This window comes from Phasianus colchicus, chromosome 6 (assembly GCF_987193195.1).
Source record: "Phasianus colchicus chromosome 6, bPhaCol1.hap1.1, whole genome shotgun sequence".
Classification (NCBI taxonomy): domain Eukaryota; kingdom Metazoa; phylum Chordata; class Aves; order Galliformes; family Phasianidae; genus Phasianus; species Phasianus colchicus.
The window spans coordinates 47,274,211-47,294,684 of record NC_143441.1 but is presented as its reverse complement, the minus strand read 5'-3'; the positions used below and the strand labels follow the sequence as shown (position 1 = coordinate 47,294,684).

At 45.5% G+C, this 20,474-nt stretch overlaps 1 protein-coding gene across 5 annotated transcripts; it reads right to left on the bottom strand.

The window, feature by feature from the left end:
* Nucleotides 1–576: 576 nt before the first annotated feature.
* WDR86 (WD repeat domain 86) lies at nt 577–20,104 on the bottom strand. 5 transcript variants are annotated; one of them, XM_031607912.2, is made up of 7 exons: nt 19,981–20,104; nt 18,998–19,274; nt 16,668–16,809; nt 14,837–15,269; nt 6,123–6,258; nt 2,843–2,946; nt 577–1,739 (listed from the first exon to the last, which is right to left on the bottom strand). In XM_031607912.2, exons 2-7 carry the CDS (start codon nt 19,158–19,160, stop codon nt 1,521–1,523), a joined length of 1,197 nt encoding a protein of 398 aa, XP_031463772.2. In that variant the 5' UTR covers nt 19,161–19,274; nt 19,981–20,104; the 3' UTR covers nt 577–1,520. The 5 variants fall into 5 exon arrangements, with proteins under 5 accessions (XP_031463772.2, XP_089999307.1, XP_031463771.2 ...); XM_090143181.1 differs by lacking the exon at nt 19,981–20,104 and adding an exon at nt 19,705–19,776; XM_090143184.1 differs by lacking the exons at nt 577–1,739; nt 19,981–20,104 and adding exons at nt 12,535–12,593; nt 12,726–12,790 and having other exon boundaries at nt 2,838–2,946; nt 18,998–19,657.
* Nucleotides 20,105–20,474: the final 370 nt, after the last annotated feature.

The window sequence follows — 20,474 nt, the reverse complement described above, 5'->3', positions numbered from 1 at the left end:
TCTGCTTCAAAACAGTTTGCATAGCCAAGTGGAAGTGACACTCAAAAACTGAACATTTCTCCTCAAGATTTGTAAAATTAGCATCTTAACATGCAAAGCTTACAGGAGAAGCTGTTCTTCTGTGTTGTAATTCAGCCAGCACTGCCCCCAGGAACTGTGTGTGCAGTTTTAAGTGATCAGGGGGGTGGGAGGCATTAGCTGAGGGATTTAGTTAATTTTGAACATGCATTTGAAGACACTGATATCTTTAGCAACCAGCAGAAACAGTAATGACTCATTAATTCCACTCTATGAGCTCTGTGTCTCTGAAAAGCATTTGCAAACTTCATGTGCAGCTCTCCCATCTCATACACTGTGGGCAGTTAGTTAGTTCAAGGCTTTAACCCCAGAGTCTTAGCCCACACTGCCTGCAACAACCCCATCCATCTCCGCTGCTGGCTTCCTCCAGGCATTGCCATCATAAGCAAAACACAGCAGTAGAGGGAAGGAGCACACAGAGCCAACACCAGCCCTGCCCCAGGGGCAGCCCTAGTAGCAAGGGAAATGGTTCCCAAAGTGTATATTGTTTTTCTATGTTCCATCCACCCTTTGCTGCTGTGTACCCACAGGCAAATTCCGTCTATGTGAGAAGTAAATAAAAGCAAGACAGGCAGTTATGGATGCCACATGTTTATTGGTCTGTTCTAAGAAAGAGTTACAGCATTGCTATCTTGCTGTAGTACAGAATAAATAAAGCCATAAAAATAAAAACATGTGGTTAGATATTTTTGTACTGGTTCTACAAAGGGTTATACCTGCAAATAGAAAAATAGAAGAACCTTTGTTTATTCACAGCTCAGTGGTTATCAGAAAGGGATGAACCTGGAAAAAGATGGGGAGAAATTCTCTTGGATTCAACTGCTTACCCATTGCTGCTAGCAAGCCAAGGCCAGGCATAACCAAATAAGGAAGAAAGACAACACCTTTCCAGTAACTCTTCCCCCCCATATTTCACACCCACTCCCTGTGAAACACAACTGGAACTCCCACACGGATCCAAGGGCCACACAGAACCAAGCAAGGTGTATTGCATAGCCACTGAGCCAGATGTAATGCTACAACCTCCTTGCTACTGCCATGCTCAGGCGTTTAGCTGAACTCAGGGCATATGAGAAGGCAGTGGGGACAGGTACAAACAGTCGTTGTCAGATTGCAGCCTGGTGGAAGTGTGCAACATCTCAATGTCAGGGAGAACTGGAAAAAAGCAGCTGTAAATAAAGTTTTTAATGACACAGCCACACTGCTGATACATCATCAGATCCACGCTCAGTCCCTCTTATCCCTAGTGTTGCTCAGCTGAGTCATCGTGAGCAGCAACATGACTGGAGTCCATCTGACTGCCACAGAGAACTTTGGCTCTTTAAACAGTTTCAAGCGAAGCAGTCTCCCATCTCTTTCCAAGTTCTGGCTTGCACATAGACAGCGGTGCAGAAAACAGAAGGTTCAGCTTTGGTCACTCACAGAAAGTCTATTGTGGATAGTCACATTAGTTCAACAGTCTCGTGTTCCCCATTTTCTTGCTGTACCATACAGCCAACCTTATTGTTGAAGAGACGAGACAGACTTCCCTTCTGAGAGCTCCTGCCCTGGACGCACCTCTCCTTCTTCAAACGCCGCTTATTTCTCTTGCATATTCCCCGGATGTCCCAGATCCTCAGTGTTCCATCATGGGAGGCTGTGTACAGCAGCTCGTTGTGGATCTGGAACAACAGGGTCACACAATGCCAAGCTACAGCTCAGAACGTTCATAATCAGACTCCAGAATCAGAGCAAACACAGCCTGAATCGACACTTAGACCTGATAGCTCATTCCAAAAGCTGGTATAAATTATCACGAAAGCTGCTCAAGTGTGATGAGACATTACCAAGTCAGGCCTCATTTCTTAGCCATTTCATGGAGCCATAAAATATACGCAGCAAGCATTATTCATAATTTACATCCACCAGAAGAGCAATGGAGAACTAACTCCTAAGTGTCAGAGCAGGCTGTAGCCAGGCATTTCTGTGCCAGCTTCAGATTGCTGGTTTTGAAGACAAAAACTGAGGCACCATCAAAATGTGCATCACTGAGCAGTGGATGAGAACAGGAATACTCTCCTTATCCCTTCCCTTCATTTTCTCCCTTTTTAGCATTAAACATCAGTGCCCATTGAGTCAAGACCATGAACAAGTCCTTTTTAAGGACCTGGATTAGCTTTCAGAAAAACGTTAACCCTGTAGCAGAGACTCTTCCATTTGTCTGGTGGGAGGTGCAGCAGACAGCAACACAGAACTTCTCTGTCCTTGTTACACCTATAGAAAAAATTATATGCTGGGAGGCAACACTTCATATAGTATTTAATATAATGGGTAGAACAGGGTAATCAGCACTAGCACCTCACTAAGATTAGAAAGGGCAGTAAAGAGTTGCTAGACTCTCTGTGAAGGGATACCATATCTGAGGGGCAAGGGGCTGAATGCTCTATTTGTTCTATTTGGATAAGGAAGAAGCTTGCATTCTGCACAAAGTACTGCAAATCCTTGCCATCCTCAGCCTCCTGCTGGAAGGGCTCTCTGAGTCCATCCCCTGCCCCTACATGTCTCTGTCATTGCATTTCTTATGAATGCTTGTCTAACCTGACCTGAAAAGCCTCCCATCGCTGACACAGGACTGCCTCTAGGGGTTCATTCTGTGGCTTTGCTTATCCTTCACACTGGGGATATTTGCATCTGTTACATTTCATCTTATCCCAGAACAGCACTCAACTGCTGCACAGTTCTTATGAAACACAAGAGATGAAAGCACAAGTGACAAATTCCCCACCTGGATGCAGTTGATGATGAACTTGTGTCCTCGGAAGATCTTCTGCAGGACACCACTCCTGGAATTGAAGGCTCGTGCACATGCATCACCACTCCCAGTGAACACTGCAACACAAGCACACAGCTCAGCACGCAGCCTGACAGGAGCAGCCACATAAAAACAGCTCACTCCAATTCAGAAACACACCAAGAATGGTTTTAAACTGAGACAGGGGAGGTTTAGGTTAGATATTAGGAGGAAGTTTTTCACACAGAGGGTGGTGACGCACTGGAACAGGTTGCCCAAGGAGGCTGTGGATGCCCCATCCCTGGAGGCATTCAAGGCCAGGCTGGATGTGGCTCTGGGCAGCCTGGGCTGCTGGTTGGTGACCCTGCACATAGCAGGGGGTTGAAACTAGATGAGCATTGTGGTCCTTTTCAACCCAGGCCATTCTATGACTCTCTCCTATGATTCAGGCCATATCTTTGCAGTGTTCCCTCAAAGGGGAACACCTGTGTGCTTTAAGGGTTATAAACTGCTTCCAGGAACACCCGCTTTCTTGCACCTGCCTCAGATTCCTCAAGTTTATCTACAGATAAAAATGTCAGAACAGCACAAAGCAACGTATTCACTGCTCTCTGCACTTCAAATCTTTGCAGAAAGACAGCTGCAAAACTGCAATGCCTGAAAACAACAGATCCCTCATCTTCTGGGAGAAACTGGGCACTGGATTCCTGAATAGATGTGAAGAAATGTACAGAGGCAAATGGAGGGCTACAAGAAGACACAAGAACAGGCAGCCTCCTGCTAGCAGCTTTCCAACCCCAAGTTAAAGAGCAGGAGGCTGGCTTCCTCCTGGGTACACCTGTAAGGAACACTTGGATATGGAAAAACCAGCCTCATTTTACATGGGCCTGCATGCAGTCTGTGGCCAACACAATCCTGAAAAAGCACTCATCCCGTTCTGCAGACCAGTACCAACACAAAAGCACAGCACAATTTTTTCCAGTTAACAGATTACACACATGCAGAGAATAAGAAGCAATTAAGAGCTTCTTTCACCATGCTGCTGTCAGTTCATTCCAGCTATCACGACTTTGCTCGACAGACATCTCCTCCACCTTTTGAACTGTCACTCCAGATTTAGGAAGCCTCCCTGCAGCCCTGAGTTGTAAGGGAGAGCTGCTGACATAACCCAGATTCAGTATTTAAATTATATAGACACATCTCTGAAGCAAACAAGCAAATATGTATATATGTCAGCAATTTTTTTTTTTTTAAACTTAAATTTCACAGCATCTTGGGAGAGTGGGCAGGTTTGGAACGTTCCCTTGGAGACTTGGTACAGGAAAAAAATATATATATAAACTGAATTAAATCTTAAATGACCACGTATGTACTGTAGGAGAGAATTAACCATGATAAGATCGTTAAGTAAATGGAACTGAGAACAGCTGTAACATTCCCCATGCTTGTAACTACACACACATACTGAGCAAAGCCAATAGAAACACATTCTGATCATTTGATGGCTCAGTTAGAATCAGAATATATCTAAACTATGTTCAGACACATCCCTAGCATTCTCCCATGACACGTATCCTACTCTTTAAGTGCAATAAATTCTCCTTGTTTGACACACTTAGCATTTTTGCTTTAGATCGAAAAGTGAGATCTTAAATAACACTGTGAGCACTTCTATCACACTATCAGGATGTTCTTCGCAGGTCTGACTAAATGCTGTAATACCAAATGCGTTTTAAGAAAGAGAGCTATGGAAAAATAACGTATCTGCATGGCAGAGACACGGCAGAGGGATGAAGGGGAGGGAAATGGCATCAGATAATGAAACTTGTGTTTGAGCCCAACCTTCTTTACAGTGATTTTAGAGACTCTGGTCAAGCCTGTACTAACAGCCTGAAAAGCAGCTCTGAGCATCTCATTAATGAAGGAGACAGCCTGCTGTCTGCTCAGTACAGATTCCTCACTGGATCAGGCCAGCATTCGCCTAGAGCAGTCATTTTGCTTGATGATAATGTTTGGTTTTGTATCTTTCTAATGTGTATTATCTCACATTTGTCAGCCGTTTATCACCATTATACCCATCATTTATCAGAAGGGATATTAAGGCCCTAATAGCAACCATTCATTTGGTGTTACATGTTGGTCATAGAATCATAAAACAGCCTGAGTTGAAAAGGACCACAGTGCTCATCTAGTTCCAACCCCTCTGCTATGTGCAGGGTCACCAACCAGCAGACCAGCTTGCCAAGAGCCACATCCAGCCTGGCCTTGAATGCCTGCAGGGATGGGGCATCCACAACCTCCTTGGGCAACCTGTTCCAGTGCCTCACCACCCAGCCAGAAGTACAGAAATTGAGATCAGAAAAGTGCTGCAGCTTTCTAGATTAGTTTAAGACTATCCACTCCTGTTACCTAGAAGAGAGAAATACTTGGGAAGTTGAATGAAGACGCATCCAGTCTAACAAGTGTCAGAATAAGACAGAGATGATGCATTGAGAGGTTTGGGCTGAATAAAGCAGAGATGCAGCCTTGCAACCGAATGTGGAAGAGCAGAGATTGACATGCAGAAGGAAAGCCAGCCAAGAAAGGGATTTAAAGAGCAGTTTTTTGGCTGGAATATGTTATGTCAACAAGAGAGAGCTATACAAAGATAACTCTATTAACAGGAGTATTGAAAGCAGTGAAGCTGAGTCCCAAGCATTTGTAAGCAACACTCGGTTGCAGCAGAAAGGCAGTTTCAGGATGCAGAAGGAGAGAAAAAGGGAAAACAATTTGTGCAAAATGAGTCTTTGAGATGGTCAGAGTCCAAACAGAAACCCTGTTGGATAGAGCAGCGAGGATTTGAGAAATGATTCTGGTTTGGGACAGTCTGTTAACAGTACAGACAAGGCAGCAGAGGGTGGCACAGGGCAGTGTATCCAGCAGCAGCACTTGCTGTCAGCAAGAGCAGCAGGCTGACAGAAATTAGGCTGGTGAGGCTAAACCATGGCTATGCAAACAACGTACAGACAGTTCTGGATTTAAGCCACTTCCCTTCGTAACATAAATAAAGCAAGTACTTCATCTGCAAGAAGGAGGTCAAAATGGAGGGAAGATCTGAGCTCCTCACACAGAACAGTGCAGCAAATTTGATACTGAACATAAAAAAGCTGGAGCTGAAAAAAGTGACACGTTTTCAAGCCTTGTAATTGCAGCATTCTCTATTAACAATCTTCGATCAAAGACAAAACATCCGAAAGGAGACAAGGGATTGCTGAACATAGGAAAGGCAACTTACAGATCCCAGCGTGGTATTTCAAAGTGCTAACGCTGTGTTTGTGAGCCTTGTACGTTTGGATTCTCTCCCCAGTGTCCACTAACCAGCACTTCACTGTCCTGTCTGCGCTTCCTGAATACAAGTGCCGATTCACCAGCTGAAGGGAAGAGAAAAAAAAAAAAAAGCATTAGCAACAGTCTCTTAGGCATGTTGGTGTGAGCACTGCATTGAGCTGACTCATCTGAAGTCAGTTTCTGTCTGAACGGCCTCAAAAAACAACAAATGGTAGTTCCTGCAAAGTACAACTGGGTTTTAACCAGCGGTTGGCAACCCTACCTGGGGCAGAGGGTTGGAACCTGATGATCCTTGAGGTCCCTTCCAACCCAAGCCATTCTATGATTCTATGATAAACAGAATATAGCAGGATTACTCTGCTTGAGGTCAGTATGTGGTAACACTAGCTCTTCCTCAATGGTAGAGAGGGGGGTTTTTCCTTTCCACACAGACACAGCAGAGAATGGCAAAAGGAATGATTGCAGAAGGGAACGAGAGACAGGGAGAATATAACAGACCTGTGTAGTACTATAAAACTTGCCAGGATACAGCAACAGCCTATCTGAAGTGCACAGAGCCTGGCAGCTTTGCAGGGAAACCCTCAACAGTGCAAAGAGAAATCCTGCATTCATGCTTATCAAGGGCAAGCAATTATGGTCTCTGAGCAGGTACCATTCTGCATGGCTCTGTATACTTCCCTAAGCAGAGAGCTGGGCTGGCAGATGCCATTTGAAGGCAGCATGATGGTGTCAGCCAGTTAAACACACACTCTCACAGCAATCATGAGTCAAGTGGACCTGGGCGTTGCTCTTGGTCACTTTCAGGTGACACCTTGCACTATAAAACCTCAATCCCTCCTCCTGGCACTCCGTTTCCATAAGCTTTAAATGTTTTTCCATTCTTTCCTATCTCCACTCCACTTTGAGAAGGTGTCATTTGTGAAAGGCATCATAAACGAGCAGAACTTGGCCCATGGGGCAGTTTTCACAGCTGAACGTCAAGAGGTTGTAAAACACATCAGCTGCTAAAAGTCAGCAGTACTTTGAAATGTCACATCCCATTACTTTCAAGCTGCGTTAGCAATGGCATTAATACTACATCTCTTTGAGGAAAGAGAAGGAATGGCCAGCAGCGCTAACAAAACCGAGAGCCATAAAGTTAGCCTGAGGAAGGTAACCTGACCTTTCATTTCCGGGCTCAACTTGAATGGGCATGACAAACATTGTCACATGGCCCCAGCTCAATGCAAGAGTTGTTTTGAATTGAGATCCTGCTGGGCTTTTCCTGGCCAAGTCATCACGTTTCTGTTTCAGACATCTCCCACTGACACACTCAGTGAAGAAGGGGAAAACACGGAGTTACAACCTCCTGCAGGTCAGTGCCATTCAGCATTACCGGAACGTTAGGTTACGCCGCTTGAGTTCCACATCTAAGTGGGTGTGCAAATGCTGGAATGAAACAGAACAGCAGCACTTGCCTAGGTTTTCTTTCTTGCTAGATTTAAAAATATATTAAGTGACCTGGGCTACTCAGATAATTTATGCCACCGGGAGCATAAGAACCATAAAAGCTTCCAATGCATGGAGACCTGCAGAGTTGGCAGCATGGCAGCTCTCTTCATTAAGCCCCAAGTCTCGGTGCCACCCAAGCTGCCCTCTAACACACCCATTTATTTCCCCTCCTCCCACTCCCCAGTTTAAGCAGAGGAGCAAAGGATTCTCAGCAACGCTTAGAAACAGAAACATGAACATGTTAAACCATCTATTGGATGTCACAGACTAAGCTTGCAGCAAAGCCAATAGCAAAGTCTGCCACATGTTCAAACTGTCACACTTGCCTCTCATTTCCATGGGTTTTTTAAAAGGCAGAACACAGAACAGCTATTAGCAGAGAAATCTAATGACAGTCATCAGATCAAGTGGAAGCTGCAAATCAGATCTACTGCTGGTGGTACGATGCAGGCATCGCCTCATCTGAATTGCTGTAAGTATCTACAGCTAAAATAGCCCCTTACAGCCACTGAGGTCTGCTCCTAACGGAGATGTCCGAAGCAAATCACACCTTAAAAGTGGCTCTTTGCCCCCCAGACAAGGATGGCTGTCTCCGCTGCACCATCACTATCAGTTTTGATGAAATATCTCCTGCTTCACTTGATCAGATCTTAACAGATCTAGGTTACAGCTGCAACCTAAGCTACAGCACTTCAGATATCTATTATTTAGTCAAAATCATCATCATCATCACAGGCAGTGCCCCCAGCCCAAGCACCTGATGAGCAGGCACTCGCATTGTATGGCATAAAATAAAATAAATGCCTTCTCTACTTCACAGCTGGGGAACTGTGATACAGTGCATCTCAAGTCCCTGCTTTAAAAAATGTCTTGAAATTTGCAGCACTGTAACTTCTGATTGCCAGGATCCCACAGCACAGGATGCATTACATGCCTCAGGGAAGTTGTGATGAGCACCAGTGCACAGAGCCCAGGAGGGTGTATGAAAATCAGCTGGGATTCTCACCAACAAGAGCAAGACAGAGGAACCGATCCAATCCAACCCACGTCAAATCAGCGGTTTGACTCCAGAGCTTTCTGCAGAACTGGCATCCAAAAGATGCATTTATCTCCCAGTGCAGACACAGCAGGCCTGGCTCTCAATTCCCTAAGGCTGGACACGGTGCACAAATACCCCCATGTTGGCTGGTCACAGCAGGTTGCCAAAGCAATCCAGCCTGGACCTGAGCACCTCCAGGGATGGGGCACCCACAGCTCTGGGCAGAAGTGCCAGTGCCTCACTAATATCCAATCCAAACCTACCCTTTCTTAATTTAAAGCCATTTCCCTTTGTCCTATCACTAGGAAGCATCCACAGTTGCTGTTCCTTGGCTTAAATATCCCTGCTAACACATTAGGCTCAGCAGATCAGCTCCCAGCACAATTTCTTCACCAGAATGCAAGACTAAGCTGTACCTTTGGTGGGAGCAAGGCATCCCCAGTGCTGAGACCCATTTTTGTGCATGGGCATTCAGGGGCAGACATTTTCAGCCAATACTTGTGACTTACAAACTCTCCATCTCTAACTACCAGGCCTTTTTTCCTCCTTCTATCTCCAGAGTTCCAAAACCCACACTCAATTCTCTAACGCCAGTCCTATTCTCATCAAAGAATTTAACTTTCTTATAATTTAGAAGGAAAATGGTAAAATTTCACCCAACAGATTTTCCAAGCCTGTCAAATCCTGGTTTAAAAACCATCAGTAGAAATAGTTACATATTCTAATCTGCAAACGCCTAGAGAACTTGGTATTTCCAGAGCTGTGTTTTCCTTGGCTGGCTCCTGAGTGCTCTGTTCACTTTGGATCACTGCCCAACGAAGTTCCTGACAAGGAAAAGCACGGCAAGGCAAGGACACCTGGAGCAGAACAGATAACACACAACAGATCTGCACTTGGGTATTAATGAGCTGTGCTGATACTTCAAACCCAAGGAGCTTCAAAAGAATAAAGAAAGCTGATGACAATCAGATGACCAGTTTTAAAGCCTCAGCCAGATGGGGGGGGGAAAGAAATCACCGCATTGATAGCTTTAATTCTGGACTATTCATTTCTCTCATTGTGCTGAGGGACTTTGCTTTTTACCAGATGAAACACTGAGACGTGAGAACGAGGCACATTTGTCTCAGTCCTCCAGCAATGTCCTGGAAATGTATTATTCCACGACAAAGTTTGGTCAGACTTTGGTTTTTAACAGCCGAGTTACAGCACTGGCAAAACAAAAGTTGCAAACACTGAAGTAGTTACAAGTTTCACCATAAAATATTGCCTGTTTTATTTAATCCTGATGTTGGTCACAGCCCCTAGACATGCCACAGTTCACATAAAGAAGCATAGCTAGGGTTGGTTTCTCCAGACAGTCACAACCCTACTGCTCTGTGAGCTTGGCTGAGCTGAACACATGCAGCAGCTTAAGACAATTTCCACCTGCATGAATGCCAAAAAAAGTCAGCAAAAGGGTTGTGTAGCAGGTTATTCAGCCTACAGCTTATAGAAACGGACTTTGCTCTTCAATTAACCTTTGCTATAAGGCAATTTAACTTTCATCCAAGGAGAGGCCACTAGCTCAGCAATTGGAACAGGCACGTCATCTTGCTGCAGATCACTGTGCTCAAGCAGGCTCTCAAGAAGGCAAGTTCCCATCAGCACACTTCCAATTGCCAGCTTTCTCTCTACAAGGGGTCAGTGCTCCTGCAACCTGTCAGCTGGGTCTTCTGTTCGCAGCTGCTCCCAAGCTAGAAATCACCAACTTGGAGCAGTCTCAAGTTACATCCATGTGAGCCTTCCGCTGAGTTAGACTTTCAGGATCCCATTCAAACCACATTCATTTTAGCAAGCTAAATAACTCCCTGTGAGCAAGAAATTGTTTTGGTTTTTTGGTGGTTGTTGTTGTTTTTTTTTTAAAACTAAGAATCCATCTAGAGCGTGCTCTGGCTGCTAGAGAACATTTTTCAGCTTCTTCACTGCAGTGAAGAAGCACTAAAACACACACCTTTTCTAAAGGTGCTGAACACGTTCAGATTCCCCTAACTCATCCTGTGATGAACGACGCAACAAACAAATTACCCATAAGTGCACACAATTTCATTGGTGTGATGAGAAAAAAAAAAAATCCTTCCCCACAATCACAATAGCTAAGCGTATAAATGGAGCTCAAGCAGCGGGTTTGCTCAAAGCATTCTTTTCTTCTAGCCAGCTTTAAAAGACAACGAAGGGGAATGTTCCCAACAAAGGATCTTTTGCAGGAAAACCAGAAGCAAGTCCTTGCCCACTCATGTTCATTTAAAACTCCTTTTGCAATTCTCATCCTTGTAAGAATGTTCGCTATAGAATCCAAGCTAAATACCAGGCTGGATCATTTCTTTCTGCCAGCTTTTGGCAGCACAAGTTTGATAAATACTCGGTCTGAACAATCAGCAAAGGACAAAGCAATCCTTGTAAACAGTTTGCAAAACCACTTTGGAGACGTTTAGAATAACACACACAAGTAAATATTTGGGCCAGGGTTCTTCAGCCTGGCGCAGGCAGTGCTGTTCAGGGGAATTGTTGGTCTGATTATGAATTACAAACCTTGGTCTTTAGCTGGGCCTGAAGTGTTTGAGTAGAAGAAATAGAATGAGCTGTGTGACTACGTTCAGCCCACCCTTGCTTTTTTCCCATTGCTTCCTGTAAAATCACATCATTGGCTCTTACATGAAGAGAGAGCACTCAGAGCAGCTGCTGGCCCTCGCTTGCCAAGCTAGAAACGCAGTGCAGAAGAAGCATGAGGGAAGAGTTCTGGCTGCTGCACCAATGGTTACCTTGCCTGACGACGTGAGGGAAGGAATGAAGGCCTGCCAAGGCACCTCACATACAGAAAGTCTACTGGCAAAGCTTCTGTCAGCTGAATTGGGGCAGTGGAAGGAAGACTGGCATTACAAAAAGCTGGCACCTGCAGCTGTTGTGAGAGCAGGCCGCACGCCGTGATTCAGCCCTGGGACAGCAGGACACGTCACACAGGAGATCAGAACTGCTCATTCTCCTCACTGTTGTCTGTGATCATCACTAAGCACAGGGGAAAAGGGAAAGCAAAAGCCAAACGCTGTTTCTTGGCCTTCCATGCCAGGCCAGAGTATTCAGGCTCCTCTAACGTATGCTGGATGGCAACAGTACCTAGAGGATCTTGGAGCAAATGAGGAGCATTCCGAATCAGAACACGACTGTGCCGTCATCTCTTTGCAATTCATTCACCAGCCATGCAGGAAGGGAAATCATGGGTTTATTTATGGATACCTGCCCTGAAAGGCTCTCCTAAGCTCCATTCTCTGCTACAGAAATGCTATGGTATTTACTGGAAAGTCACGGAAGCTGGCCAGACCAGCCCAGACCTTACCTGCAGCAGTTCAGAGCATCCTGACAGCATTCCTGCTAATACAGTGCATTTTAAAGTTGGGGAAGGTACAGTCTTAGTAGTCACACTTTCCCTGTCCTGGCTGGGATAAGATACCACACCAAACTCCATTTCTCAAATGTTCTGAAAGGCCAGCCTCCTTTAGGAATCTTTATTTGCATAGATATACTGAAAATGTTTTTTTTTTACCCCTTTAGTCTCTCCACGTAAGCAGTATAGCAGCTAGAGAATGGTAACAGCTACCTTTAAATGCTGGTACCAGCTCAGCTCCTCCAGGACAAGGGAGTAAAAATGTGGTGTAATTAGAAGCTCACTCTCACGCTCTGAAGAAACTGAGCTACTGCCAACAATTAAAGCTGTCTGCTGGCTACTGTTAGTGACTCACAACCACCTCCAAGTCCTCCCGGACACAGGGTTTGAAAAATACTACACTAAACTCACTGACACAGATTGTGACACTGCCACAAAGGAGCCCTGGGCAAAGAAGGCTCCAAAGGTTCCTGGAGAGAGAAAAAAAAAAAAAATTGTTAAAATCAAAAGCAAAATAAAGAAACACAAAGCAAAAAAAAAAAAAAGAAAGAAAGAAAGCAACCAAGCAAACAAAAACCAAAACACAAGAAAACTGCACACACCTCTGCTCAGGAAGTTTCCCTTCTGTTGCAACATCTTTGTATGGATTCTTGTGATTGACCCCTTTCTAGAAGAACGAAAATACCATGTGGGCTGTGCTGAGAGGCAGCCAAGAGGAACAGAAGGGCTAGTGTTGAACCCAATAAGGAAGAGCGAGGAATTAGGAAAGACTGACAGGCTAAAGCTATTCAACAGCATTACAGCAAGTGATTAAGCTGGGGTAAGTTTTAGGGCAGCGTGTACCCAGCTGGACTCCTCTAGCTTCAGCCATCAACTGATGACTGGAAAAGCAAATGGCTACCAGTTACTCACATCTATGGGCTGAGGGTTTGGCCAGGATCATTGCCAGCACAGCCTAGGCAGCAACAGACTTGTCTACTTTGAATTGTTCAGGTTTTCCAAAGAGACGTGTTGGTTTTGCTTTTCTTCTCTCCTACAAGAAGTTCTGTTTGTTTAAAACCACTGTTTAATGCTGTGCTCGCAAGGAGGGAAGCATTGCTCATTCTGGAGCATTCAAAGAGTGTAATTGAATTTCCCAGGCTTCTGGGAGAGGGTCAAGCCAGTTTTGTGTAACAATTTTAGCAAGATCCCAATTAAATTAAAGCAAGCTCTGTTGTTGCCAATCTGCGTCTTGAAAAAAGGTTGCAATTAAACAGTAAAACATAGCGTGACACTAAGAACAGCAACATATTTACTTGAGCATCTTCAAAATGCATCACCACAATCTGAGAATGTACCCAAGCAAGACAAACATTACTCCAGGGAAACACAACTTGGTTCTTTTTCCTTTCTAAAAAGAAAGGAAAATAGAATTCCTTCAGTACTATTGGGTCTTCAGCCTGCTAGTGTCAGCTGTGACTATCTTCTTTAGAAAGAGATGCAACATTTATTGAACAGCTATCAAAAATATATACTGTAGCCTCTGCAAAGGAAAAGAAGTTACATAAACAAGAAGAATAGTGGAAAAAAAAAAACAAATAACAACTTGCGTAAGTTAATACAACGCATCTAATTAAAAGCACTTAGGTTTACTGACCTGAAATTAACTTACAGACCATCATACACCTTCTTTAAATATTCCACTAATATTGCCTGGTGAATGGGCAAGTACTTATGCCATAGTTCCCTTTTGTCTTCTTCATCTCCCTAAATCCATTCCCTCCCTTGCAATGTTAATAAACTTGGCAATGTTCACCAGAAAAATACCACAAACAGTAAACAAGGTACAGTTCTTCAAGTCATATTAAGTTTTTTCCCTTCTCCTTCACTATTTCCCAATTCTCTCCCCCAGGCTCTACTTCTCTTTTCCATTTTCCTTGCCCATTCTCTCATTTGGTTGTCTCCTTCTCCCTTTCTTTCCTCATCTTATGTCTGTGTGTGTAGTTTTAACAGCAGGATTTCTTCCATCTTTATGCTTTCCTATCATCACTTGTTCACAATTTCACATTGGATATCTGATTTACTCTGAATTTTACTCCTCCCTTTTTAAGTTACCCATCCCTACGTCAGCTCTGTTGCACCAACAGCTCAGGTTATTTCTCTTCAAAGTCTGGTGGCCCAATGTGCACAACCCTACTCAGAAGAAGAGTGCTCCAACACACCCTACACATAAACTTCAAGACCAAGGGGTACCTAAATAAATACTAAGCTAGAAGTTAGACCAGGACAGCCAATGGAAGCCAAGAGGATACCATGACGTATTTTAGAGAAAGCGCTGTTCCAAGATCACAGGGCACAATTATTCTGTTATTATATGAATGGTTAAGAATATCATTTACAGCATGTCTCAGAAGAGCTTCTCTGTGAGTGAAAAGACAGTTGAGACTCACACAAATTAGGAGACAGATACCTCCTTAGGATGGCTCTTGGTTGCACCAGTGGAGATTTAGGTTGGATATCAGGAAAAACCTCTTTACAGAAAGGGTTGTTAAGCTGGAATAAGCTCCCCAGGGAGGTGGTTGAGTCACCATCCCTGGATGCATTTGAAAGCCATTCAGATTTGATGCTCACAGACGTGATTTAGGGTTAGTTAGAGTGAGGGTAGTATGGTTAGGTTGCAGTTGGACTTGATGATCTTTGAGGTCTTTTCCAACCTGAGCTTCTATGTTCTTACCTCTAGGCAAATTATCGATCCTTGATGCTCTTTGAACACTTTCAGCTGCTCACCAGTAACAATATTCCATGTTCGAATGGTATAGTCCGTGCTGCCAGAAAACAGCTCCCTGTTTGGTGCGTCAAGTATAAGGCATAAGACAGCCCCAGTGTGTCCCAGCAGAGTCTGGTAACAGCGCCCGCTGGACACCCACCAGACCTTTACAGTGCAGTCCGTGCTACCTGTCACCAGGAGGTCTCTGCTTACTCTCTCCTCTTCCTCCTCTTCCTCTTCCTCCTCTTCAAGGACGTCCTTGGAGGAATAGTGAGCTAGAGTCAGGACACAGTTCCGATGGCCCCGGAATTCCTGGATTTGTTTCTCCTTGTCCACACTCCAGCAGCGGGCTGTCCTGTCATAGGAGCCACTAAACAGATAGTCTTTGGCAACCAGGATCCTGCAAAAAAAAAAATAATAATAATAATAAAAAAAAAGAATTATATATTAACAGTATCATTCTTTTTACCTTTTATTTTTGTAATGATTTCAATGCTAAGCACACTGAAGCTAGAAACAGTAGCGTGAACTCAACATATACACCTCTGATTGAGCCTCTCTGTTTAAAACACGTTATTTATAACCACACTTTTTTCTTTTTTCACCACACCAAACACATCTCTGTTTTACTTTTGAAAACTAAGACTCTTTATTCGGGTACACCAGTGTGGATATTTTAGCACTGCAGCTTTGAGCACTGCAAAGGTACGGCCTAAATCATAGAATAGAGTCACAGAATGGCCTGGGTTGAAAAGGAGCACAATGCTCATCCAGTTCCAACTCCCTGCTATGTGCAGGGTCACCAACCAGCAGACCAGGCTGCCCAGAGCCACATCCAGCCTGGCCTTGAATGCCTGCAGGGATGGGGCATCCACAACCTCCTTGGGCAACTTGTTCCAGTGTGTCAACACCCTCTGTGTGAAAAACTTCTCCTAATATCTAACCCTATTTCAGAACTAAAGAGCAAATCAGAGACTATAACTCAAGAGTTCAGCTTGCTGGGCCTCCGTAATAATGAAGTGTAGCTGCACAAACACTTAAGAGACAACAGCACAGTCTCTGTGGACTGTGTTTCTAAACTGGAAATAGGGAACATCATCTTTATACGCTGAATTTGGTCCTCTGGAACCTTTCAAACTGGCAACAAAGACAGATGAATAGGGAACACATTTCCAACTTGCTGATTCAAGCAAAATCAGGCCAGAGCCAGAACACAGGCAGAGCCAGCCTTCATAACTATTTACAGCATCCAGCTACACACCGTTTGTGCTCTGAGTTTGGTAATGAACAACAACAAAAATAATGAAAATAAATCTTTGACTGATTGCTCCATTAAATAAAGCCATCCCAACTATTAAGAGGCACTTCAAAAATCAACAAGCCTATCAGTTACGAACAATCAGATTAACACAAACTTTGTTTGCACAAGGAGGAATTGTGATTCCAGAAACAGCCCTGACTTTATCCCCCTCAGTGACTCAAAGGTTTGACGTGATGTTTTTACATCTATTTATCAAAAGCATCTGTTATCAATTGAACAATTTCTTCTGGAATTTCATGGCTGGTGCTGGATTCAATTCCCCTGCCATGTGCCTTTCAGCCCTCTCCTATCTGCTGTCTACGGATATGTCAGCACTGTTGCTAGGAAAAACTTCTCATTACAGCACAGAACACGTGGAGCATGCACCCAAAGGCTTACACAACCCGTTTTGTTAGCGTAGTCATGGAAAATTGCAGCAAAATGACAATCTACGCGATAAGAGATTACGGGAACACAATGGAACTCTATGGAACCAACCTGTTCACAATGGATGTGTGCCCTCGGTAAATGGCCAGGCACTGGCCTGTCACCACGTCCCACTTTCGAATGGTATGATCTGCACTACATGTGAAGGCAGCCTCGTTTTCTAAGTGGCAAAAGGTGATGTAACTCTCGTGTCCTAGGAATAAGAGCAGAAATAACAGCTCAAGCATCGTGCCCCCAAGCAGGGAGGACTGGGTGAGCCCTTCAGCTGGACTAAGAGCACAGAAAACAGGCAGATTAGTTTTAAATGCACGATCCCATTCTTCACATTGAAGGATTTGTGTAAAATAGCATTTTTAATTACCAGGAGAAAATTCCACCTTCACTGTCACACAGATTTAGTGCAAGAGTACACCAGTACTGCTTCTCTCATCAGGCAGCTCAGCTGTATCAAAAGATGATGAGCTGAACTATTGTCAGTATAATAACATTTGCACTACTGCAGTTTAAAACTGGTAACAAAGGGGGGAAAAAAAAAAAAAAAAGGTTTGTTAATCCATTTTATATACAGAAACGTGTTTGCTTCCTTCTAAAGTCAGGAAAAAGGCTGCATTTCACTACAGCCCACTGACTGACAGGACACAAACAGTCCTAAGCTGAAGCACGTAACTATGAAACAAGGAAGAGACGTGAGCCTCACCAGCAAGCTGAGTTTCATTGTCCAAGCAGAATGAAATGCAAACAAAAGAGCATAATTGGTAAAAAGTCAGCCAGTGTTTTCCCCATTGTGACTAATAACATGAGTGAAAACAGTTTTCAGGATATCAGTATACCTTCAGGAAATGATGCAGAAAGAAGGAATAGGATTTATTTATACAGTAACCCATCAAGGTAACAGATGAGACAGAACGTTCTTACACTCCTTTGGATTTGTACATCTAGACTTTAAGATTTCAAGACCAGAACTGATTCTTCTGAAGCGTCCCAAGAGACTCTGGCTGAAGCCAGTAGGCCTGAATGTGATTTAAATGCTTGCGTATAGAAAGGACAAATGTAATTAAAAAGAGAGAGAAACAGAGATGCTAAGAAAACAGAATGTTGTACAGCAGAGATGTTAAAGAACCGAGGGAAAGCAGGCTGCCCAGTAAAGCACTTATGTTCACTGACATCAAAAAAGTCATTTTATTGCAACTCATGACTGAAAACCCTTTCAGTGTTCAGCACATCAGAATCCACGCTCCAAACACAAACGGCCTTCATTTTTCTTTTAATTAAATTCATCATATATATATATATATATATAGGCTGCATGTAAACTCTCCCCAGCCTCACACGTTTGTGTGAAAGTCTTTCAAAGCAGCTTCTCTAGGGCAGGTTTCAAACTGCATTATTTCTCTTGCAGCAGCATCCAACCCCACTCTTAGAAGACCAAAACAGCACTTTGGTCACTGCAGTTCAGTCTGTCAGTCAGAGTTTAAGCACTGATAATAGTTACACAGAGCTTGTCCAAATCCCTTGTGGCAGATAAGGTCCAGCTGATGGTCTGGTGATGGTCTGCCACCACATGAGTCTGCTGGTTATGCTGTGGTACAAGCTGGAAACTGTTCTAGATATGGGTTTATCAGTAATTACAGCTTTTCAATGTGAATTTACACAAGAGTGGCATAAGAACATAAACATAACATACATAGAGTTAGCTGATGTGATCAGTAGTTCACAAACCATCTAGCCAACCTTCTTTAAAGCCTACCCCAAACACCAGCAGTTCACAAGCCACATATTGAATACTATCCAGCATACTTATCTTCCCAGTTTAAAGCTAATTGTTGCTTTAAGTGGATTTCTAATCCCTAAGCAAACGCAGTCAGTCTTCCAGGAGACACAGGATGTGGGGGCACAGACAATACAAAAAAAAAAAAAAAAAAAAGAAAAAGCAGACAAACAAAAAAATCCCAACAATGTTAATTTTTGAAAGAAGAAAGGATGAGAAATTCCAAATGCAAGAGTTGGGTGGTTGGTTTTCTGCTTTATTAAGAGAGTAAGAACACGAGTGAATGAGGATACAACCAATCTTTGGCCCCAGTGTGGTTCCTGCACGGCTGTGCTTTCTGCAAAGCTTTTCTCTCAGTTATACAAACGTCAGCCTCAGGACAACAGATTCTGTTACAAATGCAAAACCAATTTAGAACTCAAAACTCCAGCGATTGACACATCCGTGCGACAAAGCTCTGAGGAAAAAGAAAAGGTTCTATTCAACAAGGTTTCCTCCCAGAGCTCTGGGCCAAGAGGTTCTACATAAAAATCACCTGGAAAGCGAGATGATTAAAGGGACAAAGTAACGTGGAGAGCGAGAGAGGCGGTAAGGAGAAGGTCAGAGCGCCTACCTTGGAAGTGGCCGTGGCATTGGCTGTCGGCCGTGCTCCAGAGCCGCGCCGTGCCGTCCTCGCTGCCCGTCAGCAGTCGCTGCCCGTCGGGGCTGAGGCTCAGCCAGTTGATGCCTCCCTGGTGATCGGCGCACACTTTCACGGCCGAGCCGCTGTTCCCCATTGCCGGCGCTGCCCACGATGGCTGCGGGTCAGCAGGTCGCCTCGCAGCCCCTCGCTCCGGGCCTCATCTCCCACCGACCGCCTTCAGCCACGCACCTCACAGCGGGAAAGGCGGCTGGGGGACACAGAGCAGGGGACGGGGTCTCGTTGAGTCATTGTATCTCCTCCGTGGATACACCGCTTTTCTCAGTCGGGACGCTCCAGAGCACCTCTTTCTCCGCATAAAAGCCCTACGGCGGAAGACCGCGGGGCCTCCCGTCGCCTTCCATCGCACCACCGGCACAAGGGCACGTCCGATCTCCGGGACGGCACCGAGCCCTCCCCGGCCACCCGCCGCCCCGCACTGCGGCACGCTTCTTCTCCTTCAGCCTCCTCAACTCCGACCGGCTCAGACACCGGCGGCTCCCGCCCTCGCCCCCCGCGTCCGCCCGCACCCTTCACGTCCGCCGCGGTCAGCCCGCTGCGCCCCGCAGCCCCCCGGCCCCGCCGCCATCCCTCGCCCTCCCGCCCGGCCCGCGGCATCCCCGCCCTCGCCGCTCGCTCACCGCCCCGGACGCGGCTCCGGGCTGCAGCGGGACGGGGGAGCCGCCCCCAGCCGGGGCTGCGCGGGGAGGGCCGAGGCGGACGCCGCGCTCCCCTCGGGCCACCCCGGGGTGGGTCCCCGACGCCGGCTCTCCTCCCTCCATGTTAGAGCCGCTTCCCCGGGGCGGGACGGCGCGGCCTCCCCTCTCCCCAGCCCGTGCCGCTCCCTCGTTTTGTGCCCCCTCCGCCTGTCTTTCTTTTTTTTTTCAGGCATCCCCTCTTCTCCTGCCTCCCCTTACCGCCTTTCGGTTCCCCGGCTTTCCTTCCTCGGGGAGGCTCCAGCCCTCGGCTGTCTCAGCCCCGTGCTCCCCGGGAGAGGAGGGAGGGGGCGAGCTGGGGGCTGGCTTTGAGGGAAGCCATCGCCTTTTGTTCCTCCTCTCGCCCTCATCCCTGAGGATGAGCTGCGGCTGAGCTGCTCCTCAGGAGGACACCAAAAATTCTGCACGTTGCCAAAATGTTGAGGGCTGTTGCTCATTAGTGCGGTCCCTCTCTCCCTTGGGCAAGCCAGACTGGCAGCAGAGCCCCTGCCTCCATAATATCACAGAACGATTACTGTTGGAAAAGACCTCTAAGATCATCAGATCCAACCCATCCCACTGACCGCGTGCCACAGTGCCGCATCTCCGCAGGTCTGAAACAGCTCCAGGGACGGTGACTGCACCACCCCCCTGTGCCACTGCAGCACCACTCCTTCTGAGAAGCAGCTTTTCCAAAAATCCAACCTGGACCATCC